Source organism: Aquarana catesbeiana, linkage group LG02 (assembly GCF_042186555.1).
Source record: "Aquarana catesbeiana isolate 2022-GZ linkage group LG02, ASM4218655v1, whole genome shotgun sequence".
NCBI lineage: Eukaryota > Metazoa > Chordata > Amphibia > Anura > Ranidae > Aquarana > Aquarana catesbeiana.
The window spans coordinates 673,412,049-673,425,614 of NC_133325.1; the positions used below are offsets into that span (position 1 = coordinate 673,412,049).

General features: G+C 41.8%; 1 protein-coding gene across 3 annotated transcripts in view; it reads right to left on the reverse strand.

Annotated features, from left to right (window-relative positions):
- Positions 1-13,566, reverse strand: part of MNT (MAX network transcriptional repressor) — a 121,248-nt gene that overhangs the window by 66,416 nt on the left and 41,266 nt on the right. The window contains exons 2-5 of one of the 3 annotated variants that reach the window (XM_073616695.1): positions 9,770-10,379; positions 7,472-7,528; positions 4,834-4,875; positions 1,956-2,067 (exon numbers count right to left, since the gene is read on the reverse strand). In XM_073616695.1, coding sequence (XP_073472796.1) covers positions 1,956-2,067; positions 4,834-4,875; positions 7,472-7,528; positions 9,770-10,379 — 821 coding nt within the window. The remainder of the gene's footprint in view (positions 1-1,955; positions 2,068-4,833; positions 4,876-7,471; positions 7,529-9,769; positions 10,380-13,566) is intronic. The other 2 variants (XM_073616696.1, XM_073616697.1) reach the window with 2 other exon arrangements.

A 13,566-nucleotide genomic window follows, 5' to 3' on the forward strand; every position in this document is an offset into this window, starting at 1 on the left:
TGAATACAAACCTTCCTCCAATTAGCTGAGGTGGAGAGTGTGACATCATCCACCACCTCTCCGCCTCAGCCAATCAGAAGAAACTTTGTATTTGATCATGGAATAAACTGGATTTTTGTTATTCAACGTAAAATCCCTTTCTCTGGAGGTCATTGATGGACACAGCTTCTTATTCTCAACCAAAGGGACGTCCCAAAGCAGTGCCAAAGGTGAGAGGTGTGAAAAACCAAAGCCCCCCCCAAGAGGGAACAGAGACCTCATTCACCTGTAACACTTCTTTACTTTGAGGCAAAAACTGAACACTAGGCAGAATTAACTGGCTACCTATAGCAGAGAGGGGTTTTATACCAGCTAGGACTGCCTATAGGCGGTGCCAAGTTTCTTTTCTGCCTAGCTTCCTACTCCTGTAGGCGGCGTTATAAATCCTATGGTCGGGAAGAAGAAGCTGGGTCAGTCAATGAACAAAAGAGAAACAAAGTTCCCTATGAACGCCTGAGCACCAGTCAGCCCAACTCGATTTTGAAACAAGATCTGAATAGGATGTTCTCATCCCACTGCCAAACACAGTGCTGTATACTCTATGTAGCTGAGGCTACACACAGTTTATACAGTGCACCCAGCAGGCACATCTGTTCGTGAAGGAAATCATTTGCTGGGGCCAGCTTGGCCCTAACAAACTATTTAAAGTCACAGTAAGCGTAGCGTTTGTGGCTTTAACACATTTATGTGAACTACTTCTCCTGTCAAAGGAATTCAAATTCTACTTGGATGGTCTTGTGACCAGCACAGCCAGATCCAGGACCAGATTACACTACAGTTTAAGAAACCTCTCGTGAGAGAATGTGGAAAATATCATTACCAAACTCTCCTGAAAATGCTAAGTTCCTGACAGACATGCCTACTCTCTAGTCTCAGAGCTGGTTCACACCCAAATCACACAGGAATGTGGCACGCATTTCTGCATGTTCCCGTACGGTGCAATTTTGCAGCCCATTAATTTGAAACTACTTGGAACATCAGCAATGGCGACACCTATATTTCTCTCATGACAGGTTTACTTTACACAATTCAGCCCAGTTGAGAGAACACTCCAGCTTGTGACTGGTAAATGAAGAAGCAACAGCAAAATGGTGAAGTTGCATCTTGTGATCTCCTCTACTGTGGTTACTATGCAAAGATGGCCAAACATGTTACAGTGTGATTGTAAAATCGCCTTTAGATTTAGCAACAACTCTTTAGAGCCAGAACCCATCTAATGAAATATACATACATAGTTACCGGCAAAGTAAAGGTGATTAAGCAATCAGATTGTGATATGTGCATGAACAACTATAGGCTGACAGCTCTGAACAAAGCCCTGACTGGCTAAAAATGCTTCCCCCTTCTTCACCCAGTCTCAGGGCTACTGTACTGGGGATCATATGCTACTGACTGGCACTGCGGCTGTTCACATGTACTCATCGATTTGTACAGGCTTCCTGGCTGTGCCCACCCCAGTCACAGATATACAGTAAAACTTGCTGTACCACGTCCCCAACCGGCAATGAGAATGAGGGCTAAAGCCTGGTGCACACCATATGGGGCATTTGTACCTGGCACCTGCAGCCAAAACACACTGCTCTGTAGAGACGCACGGGGCTGCCATTCATTCTTAATGGCATCCCCACACATCTCAATTCGCAGCACTTTTCTGGGTGAAGGAACTGTAGGGAAAAAAAATATATTGCATGGTACAAAGGGCAGCTGCATTTCCAAAATGGTGCATGAACCTTTTTTCTGCGGGAAATGCAGCCAATTCAAAACTAATGGGCTGCCGTGCCCACGCAAACGTGGCCCACAAACCCGCACAGGTGTGAAACAAGCCTTAGGGGACATATTGTAAATATACAAAAACATAAAAGCAAAAGCAAAAAAGCAGAATCAATAACATTGTAAGCTACAGTTTCAAGTCATACCTGGATGTATCTCAGAGCACTTCTTAATACGCTGAGGTTTGATGTCTTCTTGTCATCTACATTTGGGATGTTCCTCTTTAGGGTTTCAAAGCATTCCTTGAGGTGTGCCCGTCTGCAGGATATAAAGACACCCCTTTAATGGTTCAGTTCCCAAAAACGCACTATACACCAAATAATGAATATAATCAAAGTCCTATGGACAATATGAACGATCACTGTTAAAACTCAATGCTGGAAAATCAAGCGTAACACAGACTTGCAAGCGTACGTATCAAAATGTATAAAGCCAATACGGTTTTCTTGCATTACTTTCCAAAAAACTGTTATGTTACAGAGCAAACTACAGCTGAAACACACTTGCAAGCAAAATCTTTTAGCGCCTTATTCTTTAATGCACCCACAAGCAGATATGAATTAAGGTCAAATGATCCAAACCCCCCGTCCTCTGCCCCGTCTCCTTATATAGTACTGAACTGCTCCCAATGTGCCTTGTCTATCAGTCTTCCCCTGTACAAATGATCATGAGGAAGATTGCCAAAAAGCCATCCTGAGAAAAGTGTCGCACTTTATAGACTGCTGTACTGTGTTAAATGATAAATGCTTTGTGGCATAAAAAAAAAAGAAGCATTGTTTTACACATTTGTTGTTATTCCAGTATACCATTTATGTAGAAACCAGTAACCTAACTATTCACGGCTATTTACATTTCTACAGAGCATGCATATTAACATGTAATGTGTTAAGACTGCTCATTAATTAAAATGAGCAACATAAAATGCACTAAAACAGGTGCATGTACTATCTTTACCATCACAACACACCACAATGTACATTTGTGTGTTACTGAGGACTGTGGTGCCCTTCAATGCAGGTACCATTGGAAAAGTGCTCTAAAGTTCCATTTAAAGTGCATGGCGTTGCAGTAGACCCATGTGTACAATGCATGTTGCTGTGCGTTACAGCAATGCAACAATGTGCATACTGAAGTAAATGAGAAAAATAAACCTACAGCTGTGCCACAGGGAGATAGCAAAATTGCTATTTCAGTTAGGCATTCATTCAAATCATTAGGGCCCCCCTTTTACAGCATGTGTTGCATTATTACTAGGAGTTTGGCTTCATTCACATGTGCAGATAGGGTCAGCCTTCAAAGTCTTGCGACAAGAATCAGCAGTGGTTCCCTGACAGCTGCAGCTGGCAAACCTGTACAAATGGAATGACAGGAGCCGTATCGGTATGTGTTTTTTTTGCATGTTATCCCACAGCTAGCGTTTACCTGTAGTTAGGGACAAATGATTGGCTCTGAATGCAGGCAGTCTGTGTCCAAGGATGATCCTCAGTCCCTAACTGCATCTAAACGCTGTGCGATAACATGCAAACAGCCATGGACAGATACGGCCCGTGTCATTCACCGGTAAAGGCTTCCCGGCCACAGCTGTCCACGAACCACCTGTGATTCCAACCGCAGGCCACAGCAATTTGGAAGATGACCCTATCTGCATGTGTGAATGGGCCTTAAAGTGATACTAAACACACACTGTTTAAATTGAATTGTCCATTTTCTTTCTATATCTGGATGATGGCACTGTAATTATTTGAATTAATAAAAAAAACAAAAAAAACATCTAAGTACCTTTTTCCTAATCGATATACAGCGGTCACATGACCCAGATCTTTCCCAGCCTGTCTGCAGGGAAACATAAGCAGGAGGAGCCTTAGTCCTCTGCTGCTGGTCACATGTTCAAAATTAAAAAAAAAAAAAAAAAACAGCCTTTGGAAAACAGAGTACAACTAAATAAATATCAATAAACTGTTTTAAATTGGCATACAAATATATATTTGAAATCAAATCTTAATTATTTTGTGGAAATAACATGCTGTGGGTGGATTTCTGCCAGTCACAGGCTGTGTCATAGAATAAAAGGGAGGTGAAGCCTCTATTAATCTACATGTAATATCACGCCCCCATTGTGTTTAACTGGTTAGTGGGCATGGAGGAGAAGAGGGGGTGGGCTGTCATTTATTTACCAGTGTCACATAGGCTGCTTAGATGTGATAGGGAGGAAATGCTGAGCATAAAAACTCCCTGAAAACTGAGCATGTGCAGAGCTGCCACCACAGCTGCAAAATTGTTAGCTGAATTGGGGACATGAACAGAAGGTGGAGATAGAGAGCAGCAGGATCAGCCAGGTTTTTTTGCAGAATACAGATCTCATAGTGACCGCGTGAGTATGAATAGCATGTAATACAGCATCTTTTGATTTTTTTTATGATGTGGGTTTAGTGACACTTTAAGGCACGCTGTTCATTAATTTTGACCGTGTTTTACCATGTACAGCACCAGTGTGAATTGTGCAGGCAATTATAATGAGGCATCCAAATCAGTCCTAACAGAAGCCTTTTGTTATCTCCTGCACTGTAGTATACTCTGGTAGTAGACCCCTAAATCCTTCAGACGCTACTGATTTGTACAATGCTATCCATCTATCACTATGGAAATGCTTGCAGGAGGGTAAAGCACAATCAATGGCTGCTGCTCTATTTTTGTCCAACCAGCACCCTGGGGCGGGTCCCAGACTAGGCTGCATGGCCCAACCACAGTTCAGTCTGCAGAGAAGTCACAGACTTGTTAGTGTTACCTGGCAGCTGGATCACATGACAGGTTGATCAGAATTCCAAATCCTTTGGCAGGTACAATTCATAGATGCATTTCATGTATTTCAAACAGCCAATTGATTGGAGTTCAGCTTTTAGAAATACACTTCCCAGTTCACATACAACTAGTGTTGCAAATAGCCAAACACAACTTGCACAATCCTCAGAGAAATAAAGTGAGGGGGAAGTATTTAAAGAAACAAGGCCCGGATTACATACACACCTGTTCTTCTCCAGCTTATTATGGACTTCTCTGGTACCAGCCCTACACGCAACAGAAAGAGAAAGCAAATAGGATGCTATTAATACAACAGAGTAAGATCTTATTAATGGAAAATTTCTAATTTGATTAAAGGTTCTACAACCTAAAAATACTCTGTTGTATAAGTGAGAAGGTTATCACTCTTGAACTGCTACACTGTCCATGTGGGAAATTTGCTTCTGTTCAGAGGGGCCTGCTTTCACATGACGGGCACAGGCTGGCTTTAGCACAAGACGAGCTCACAGCCAGCTCTATGCACTGGTTATATACCATGTGCTAAATGCATCTATGTTAGTGCACACAGCATTTTACAAATGTACTTTAGCTAGTGTGCAATGCCAACAGTGGTCAGGGTATGCAGTAGTCATGTCTCATTATGCATTAAATTCAGCAAGCCATGAGCAGACCTCGTTTCCGAACAGAGATGGTATGCATGGTGCAAATAGTGCACACATAGCCCAAAACTGAAAGGACTCCAATAGGAGAAGGCCAGACATAATACAATGCCACTCTGTTTGCAAGAGGATTCTGCAAGCTGATACAGTATCACTTCAGGAAATATTCATTATAATATATATATATATATATATATATATATATATATATATATATATATATATACACACACATACAGTATCGAACAAAAGTGAGTACACCCCTCAAATTTTTGTAAATATTTTATTATATCTTTTCATGTGACAACACTGAAGAAATGACACTTTGCTACAATGTAAAGTAGTGAGTGTACAGCTTGTATAACAGTGTAAATTTGCTGTCCCCTCAAAATAACACAACACACAGCCATTAATGTCTAAACGGCTGGCAACAAAAGTGAGTACACCCCTAAGTGAAAATGTCCAAATTGGACCCTAGGTGTCAATATTTTGAGTGACCACCATTATTTTTCAGCACTGCCTTAACCCTCTTGGGGATGGAGTTCACCAGAGCTTCACAGGTTGCCACTGGAGTCCTCTTCCACTCCTCCATGAAGATATAGCAGAGCTGGTGGATGTTGGAGACCTTGTGCTCTTTCACCTTCTGTTTGAGGATGCCCCACAGATGCTCAATAGGGTTTAGGTCTGGAGACGTGCTTGGCCAGTCCATCACCTTTACCCTCAATTTCTTTAGCAAGGCAGTGGACGTCTTGGAGGAGTGTTTGGGGTCGTTATCATGTTGGAATACTGCTCTGCGGCCCAGTCTCTGAAGGAAGGGGATCATGCTCTGCTTTAGTATGTCACAGTACATGTTGGGATTCATGGTTCCCTCAATGAAATGTAGCTCCCCAATGCTGGCAGCACTCATGCAGCCCCAGACCATGACGCTCCCACCACCATGCTTGACTGTAGGCAAGACACACTTGTCTTTGTACTCCTCACCTGGTTGCCGCCACACACACTTGACACCATCTGAACCAAAAAAGTTTATCTTGGTCTCATCAGACCACAGGACATGGTTCCAATAATCCATGTCCTTAGTCTGCTTGTCTTCAGCAAACTGTTTGCGTGCTTTCTTGTGCATCATCTTTAGAAGAGGCTTCCTTCTGGGACGACAGCCATGCAGACCAATTTGATGCAGTGTATGCTCTGAGCACTGACAGACTGACGCCCCCACCCCTTCAACCTCGGCAGCACTCTTACGTCTAAGACAACCTCTGGATATGACGCTGAGCCCATGTACTCAACTTCTTTGGTTGACCATGGTGAGGCCTGTTCTGAGTGGAACCTGTCCTGTTAAACCGCTGTATGGTCTTGGCCACCATGCTGCAGCTCAGTTTCAGGGTCTTGGCAATCTTTTTATAGCCTAGGCCATCTTTATGTAGAGCAACAATTCTTTTTTTCAGATCCTCAGAGTTATTTGCCATGAGGTGCTATGTTGAACTTCAAGTGACCAGTATGAGACAGAGAGAGCGATAACACCAAATTTAACACACCTGCTCCCCATTCACACCTGAGACCTTGTAACTCTAACGAGTCACTAACATGACACCGGGGAGGGAAAATGGCTAATTGGGCCCAATTCGGACATTTTTACTTAGGGGTGTACTCATTTTTGTTGCCAGCGGTTTAGACATTAATGGCTGTGTGTTGAGTTATTTGGAGGGGACAGAAAAATTTACACTGTTATACAAGCTGTACACCCACTACTTTACATTGTTGCAAAGTGTCATTTCTTCAGTGTTGTCACATGAAAAGATATAATAAAATATTTACAAAAATGTGAGGGGTGTACTCACTTTTGCGAGATACTATATATATATATATATATATATATATATATATATATATACACACCCAGGAAAATACCTGTCTCTAAAGAGATGCAGTTTGATGTCTTCAGTATGTAAAGGACAAGTCCCATTAATCTTAATGTTCAGCTGAGTTGCTATGACGTGCATGCAAGGGGGTCAGCGCAGCAGTATATTTCTGCAGTCGTTTGGACATTCTCTTTTGTTAAAGTGAAGGTGCACCTGATTGCTGACTATTTCTGTGTATGCATGGCAACCTGCATTCAGCATAAAGCTCAATAGAGGTTTTTCTATATCATCAAATATGCCAAGGTTATAGAGTAAATAGAGGTTTTGCTATATGATCAGATATACCAAGGCTGTAGAGTCTTGTGGACATCCAAGTCCGTCTTTTCAGATGCAGGTATCTTCCTATAAGCATAAGTCATAAAAATTAAAGTGCATTCATTGTGAAGTCTCTATAGTTTGCATATGCTATGATACAGCTTTTCTCCACTCGTACACACAACAGGCAGTCTCTGCTAAACTTTTAGTTTAATTCATATTATGCTTCCTTAAAGTGGAACTTCACTATTCCAAGCAACATTGATTATTTTTAATCCCCATGCTGCTAGAATTAGTAAATGGATAGGAAAGTACGAGTGGTCCTCAATTAAGTTTCTGCACTTTCATAAATAGAACTTAATTTTAAAAAGAGCAGAAACTTTTTGAAGAACCCTCGTATATCATATTTACTTGTTTAAACTTTCTTTTTTTTCTCTAGTTACTTCCTGGTTTCTTGCCTAGGTAAATGATGTCATACATCCCAGGAGTCTTGAGTAGGGGAGGAGAGGAGGAGGGGTTTTCTCAGCTAAGTACACTCTCCTGAATGTATACTTGAGCCAAGTGCAGATGGATTTCAGGAAGTTAATGGTACATGAATCATTTTCCTTTACTCAAGATGGCCACAGCTAGAAATGCTAGGGGGGGGTGTTTTTTTCAAAGTGATCAACAAAAAAGCATGGAGACATGAATGGATGGAAATGGGTGAGTTTGCTTTAATATTAAAAAAGAATTAGTGTTTTTGGTTTGTGGTGCTCAGATGCAGTGAAGATCCACTTTAATTCTCTCTGATATTATGTTTGCACTAAAGTATCGGTGTACTTTTTATGTATTAAAACTGGACTTTTTATGTTAAAACCTAAGTACTTGAGCCAATATTGGGAAAAAACAGCACACCGTGTATTTTACACACAATGCTTATGGCACTGAAGAAACCTATACGACTGTTTTGTAGCCCACTGCCCTGTTAGCTTCTATATCAAAGAATAGGATGCATTAAAATGGCAGTAATTATTGTTCCTTTGAGAGATCAGAGGACAATAAGTAACCTGTAACCTGCTATGTGTACATAAAAGTGGCCTTTATTTCAGGAAACCAGCTCTACTGGCTCCCACTCTGGCTGACTTCACATCTGCCTTCGAAGACAGGGAAGTACTATTTCTAACACAGGTCATATCATATGGGGAAAGGGTCATATAGCAATAATGCTAATCCGATTGAAAGTGGTGATGATATTCTGACATGGGGCATGAAAGCTTTCGGTTATGTCAAAATGTCAGACCCCTGATCTGACTGCTGGCTTGGACATGGATGCATTTATCCAAACACTGCTATAGAAGCTCAACTAACACACTGCAACCTACTGTATAGAGGGAAGACATAAAAAAAATGGCAGAAAATGTGTAAGCTGTAGCCTCCCTAGGATCAGATCTCATGCATTGTTTATTCTGAGTCAATCTCTTCAGTGCACATCAGCAAAATGCAGTATAATGCTGTGTAGCAATACCAGCAAAAAATGCTATGTTTATATATGCTGGCTGCTCTGTTGCTGTACTAATGACACTTCCTGTTCAATAGTTTAACTCAGTGGTCTCCAAACTGCAGCCCGGGGGCCAGATGTCACCCTTTGCTTGCCTTTATCAGGCCCTTAGGGCACTATTCCTCCCACCGACAAGAAGAATGGGGCACCATTCCTCCCACTAACCCCAATGATGGGGCACCATTTCTCCCAATGATAGGGCATCATTCCTCTCACTAATATCAGTAATCATGGGGCACTATTCCTCTCACCAACGATGGAGCACTATTCCTCTCACCGACACCAATGACGGGGCACTATTCCTCTGACCGACACCAATGATGGGGCACTATTCCTCTCACCAACACCAATGATGGGCCACTATTCCTCTCACCGACACCAATGACGGGGCATTGTTACCAATGCCAGGACATTTACTGGCCACTCCTACTGGCCACAGCCTGGCCCCTCTAAAGTCTGAAGGATAAGAATCTGGCCCTTTGTTTAGAAAGTTTGGAGACCCCTGGTTTAACTAATGTACTCATATCAAAACAACTTTAAAAAGATTTATGGGTAAGTAGCTCTGTTCACCCTGATTTATTGTTGTCCAAGGTCTGCTTTATTAGGATAAAAAAGTATGTCTATGTAAGCCAGCCGCGTAGAAAGGACAGCCTTGACCTGTCAATTCAAGAATCTAAAGCCATCCTAAAAAGTAAATGCAGCTTTCTGTGTTTAGTAGCAGTAGGATAATAAATTCATGCATGAACAAGACCCTATAGATGACCTTAATCACATTATAACCGGATTCTTACCCTCCAGGTCGCCTCCTCTGCTCATTAGGCCTTCCATCGTCTGGAGACAGTCTCAGGGCACCGATTGGCTGTGGTGGAGGCTGCTGCGGGTGTGGTAGGGCTGTCGGCTGGGGCTGTATAGGCTGTTGCGGTGGCTGTTGTTGGTGCTGTTGATGTTGCTGCTGTTGCAGGAGATGGTGGTGTGCTATTGTCAGGACAGGGGTTGAGTAATGGTGCAACTGCTTGGGACTGCCAACACTTAGAGGGGCAGTTTTAATTTCTTGAAGTCCAACACCTACTGGTCGCTGGATGACAGGAGCCAAGGAAACGTCTTTGCTAATGACAGGTGGGATAACAACAGGTGGTTGATGCTGAACAACAGGCGGTGACAAAGATGTTGGAACTACTGGTTGGGGGGCACTGGTTACCACTGGGAGAGGAATGACAGCTACTGGAGTTGGTAAAGGAGGAGGTGGGGGTGGAGGGGGTGCAGGTGCTGGTGGAGAAGCAGGATCTGGTGGGGACTGATTTGTCGGTTCTTCTGTTTGAACTGTGCTTTTCTTGTCTTCTTCCTCCTCCTCCTCCTCTTCTTCCTCTTCCTCCTGTTTCACCAAAAGCTTATCATTTTCCTCTGTAACAGAAAAGGAAAAAAAAAAAAGACTGAATGAGATCAAAGCGACCTTTCCCAGGTTACTCCTCATCTGCTGTGTGCTTCTAACGTGACCTTTTAATAATTCAAACCAAGTACACAGCAATACCTCCTATTGTTCTGTATTTAGAGCAGTGTGTTAACGGTGCCACCCATGCTGAATAAAACCCATAAAATGACTATTCAAGAACAGAAAAAAAATCAACATCTTAGTGGCCTTGAGCAATGTTCACAACATGACAAATCGATACTAAAATCTGCACTACCAAAATCAGATTTCTAAATGAAAAAGACCTTTCATAGGGGTTTGTCATGTGTTCTGCAACCTTAGGCAGACCATACTTTTTTTTTTTTATTTAAAAAAAAAAAAAAAAAAAAAATACTAAAGACCCGATTTCCCTATCCACACATTTGAGGTGGATGGAGGAATCACTCCAGCTGAGCTATTGTCTTCTGATAGTGGGGAGACTTCCCCACTGTCAGAGCTGCTGGCTATAGCACGATATAGCTGATCGTGCGGAAATTTTCCAACAGTCTGGTTGTATAGAATTTGATAGGTGGATCAACTAATGTACAACCAGCCTGCCCCATACATAAATCAAAATTCAGCCAGTACCTGCTGAACTGTCGAATTTCATTCCACGTATGGCCGGCCTTGGTCTTTGCTACATGAGCAATTCTGGACCATGCTTCTTTTTATCTGAGATTTTCCTCTGACCCAAACACATTCTAATCTCCAAAGACGATTTTGACATTTCTTAATTGTAGTAAGTAACTGAGGTCCTTTAATCCTGTGTAGTAAGATTATCATCATTGTTGATATTGTAAAGGTAGTACTGTGGCAGAGTTCGGTATACAATCAAATAAACTGCAACGTTCTTTTCCACTACACTGAAACCATGAATTAATTTTAAATAAATGAATACCTACTTTACATTATTTGATTTTCAGCTCCACTATTAAAAAAATAGGATTTTACAGCCATAATCACCATCCTGAGAGCACTATAACTATGGGTGGTCTGCCACATATGCCATGAAGAAGTTATACTGCTCCACAGGTACTAGAATTTAAATTTTGTTACCAGAATCCTATCACACAACATGCAGAAAGGGCCTATGCAAATACCGACTTCCTCAAAGTCTGTATTTGCATATGACTAGGCAAGCCCTTAACCCTCCATGAACAGTGCTCAATTGTCAATAAGTGCCTTTCCCATCCTCTCGTTTTGCGCGTGCTATAGGACTCTTCATAGTGTTTGCCAACTACAGCTACAAAGAAGTCACTTTCCACTTCTTAAAGCAGGGGTCTCCAAACTAAGGCCCTTCAGTTGTTCAGGAACTACAAATTCACATCACACCTATGAATGTCAGAGTTTTACAATGCCTCATGGGACGTGTAGTTTCGCAACAGTTGGAGGGCCGTAGTTTGGAGATCCCTGTCTTAAAGTACTGATAAATTGTAGGTAAATACGTGGCAGTACTCAAAGGTTTTTGTCCACTCACAACTGTCATTTCAGTTTTGGGCAGATGCCAGCAATCTGAATCACCGATCGATTTCCTGTAAAGTCCTGGTACTCTAGCAGGGAGATCTCAGCACCTACAGTGGACTCTGGAGCTCATACACATGAGGACTCAAAAAAGGGGCTTGCCAGGCAATTTTGATGTCGACCAAGCAGCCCCAAGTAAAATCTGGAAGACTGTAAGAATCAATCAGCACGGACCACACCACATCCCGGTTATTTTCAATGCACAAACTCACCAGGTCTGCCTGAGCCACATGCAAAGTTTTGGCCATCCAAGGTCATGGAATTTCAGAGCAGGGCAGACACATTTTGTCTAGAGTCCTGCCCATAGCACAGTTTTTAGTGAACAACGCGGAACGCCGATGTCTACGCCTAATGTGTAGTAACAGTAGAAATATCCCATCTGTCTTTTTTTCCCCCTCTCTATTTTAACAGTTAATACACAGGGCTTATTTAAATAGGTTGAGCTCCACTTCAGAAAGCTCTTAGTCATTGGCATAGTAACCGTGATGTGGTGGGAGGACCAGTTTTAGAGATTCCCTTCTGTCTCTCAGCTAATGCATAACACATGTTTCTCTCAAAGAAAAATGGAGCAGTTTGCCAGCAAAGCCATTTGTAGCTGTTCGTTCACATGCAATCTGTAAATGGTTTGTGCACGTGTAAGAAGCATGAACCGGCATTGCCAGCATGTGCGGCTTTCCAACACAGCAGTATATCTGCAAGGGGTACTAGGTGATTTTGATCAACTAAGGGTCCGGGTGAGATCCAGTAAATGTGGGCTCTTTCATAAAATGTACCAGCATGTCATCGTTCTAATTAAATGAAGAGCAATGTGAAAGGTGCAGCTCAGAGCAACCAAACAAGAGTCATCTTCTAAATATATGGTTGCAGTGAGTCAAAAGCAGGTTGGCTGCCATGGAGTACTGCTTCATGTGCTGTTGCAATGCTTTATCAAAAAAAAAAAAAAAAAAAAAAAAAAAAAAAGCTTAATGGGGGCTCATGTATAAAAAGTGTGCAGTTGCAAGCAATTCTGCACAGAGCAATCAGTCGGCTTCAGATCATCATTGCTGCAATCCATGATACAAAAATAGGATTCTGACTGCTACCAGCGGTCGCCAACCAGTGAGAACATTTTGGGTTCTGCCACAAATTGTGACGGATGTATACCGCCCAATTAGAGCTGCATGATTCTGGCTAGAATGAGAATCATAATTTTTTTTGCTTAGGATAAAGATCACGATTCTCATGGCGTAACATCTGTCACATTATACAAAAAAAATTGGGCTAACTTTACACAAATACAGTGTGACATAAAATATTACTAGAGGCGATTGTAGCCGTATTATCTGTCTTATCTCACTTGCTGATAGCTTTATTACCATACACATTGATTTGTATGCGTGTGTTTTTCTTTTTCCTTCAGAGATTTTTTTTGTTTTGTTTTTTTGTTTTGTTTTAACATTTTACCTTCTGTTAAAATTTTGTGAATTAGTACTGCTTGGACCTTGAAGAAGGGGACACACCCCGAAAGGTTGTCCATGAAAATGATATGTTATTGCAAATAAAAAAAAGTATCACGGACAGTACATAAAATATTGCAACAATCGCCATTTTATTTTCTAGGGTCTCTGCTAAAAAAAAAAA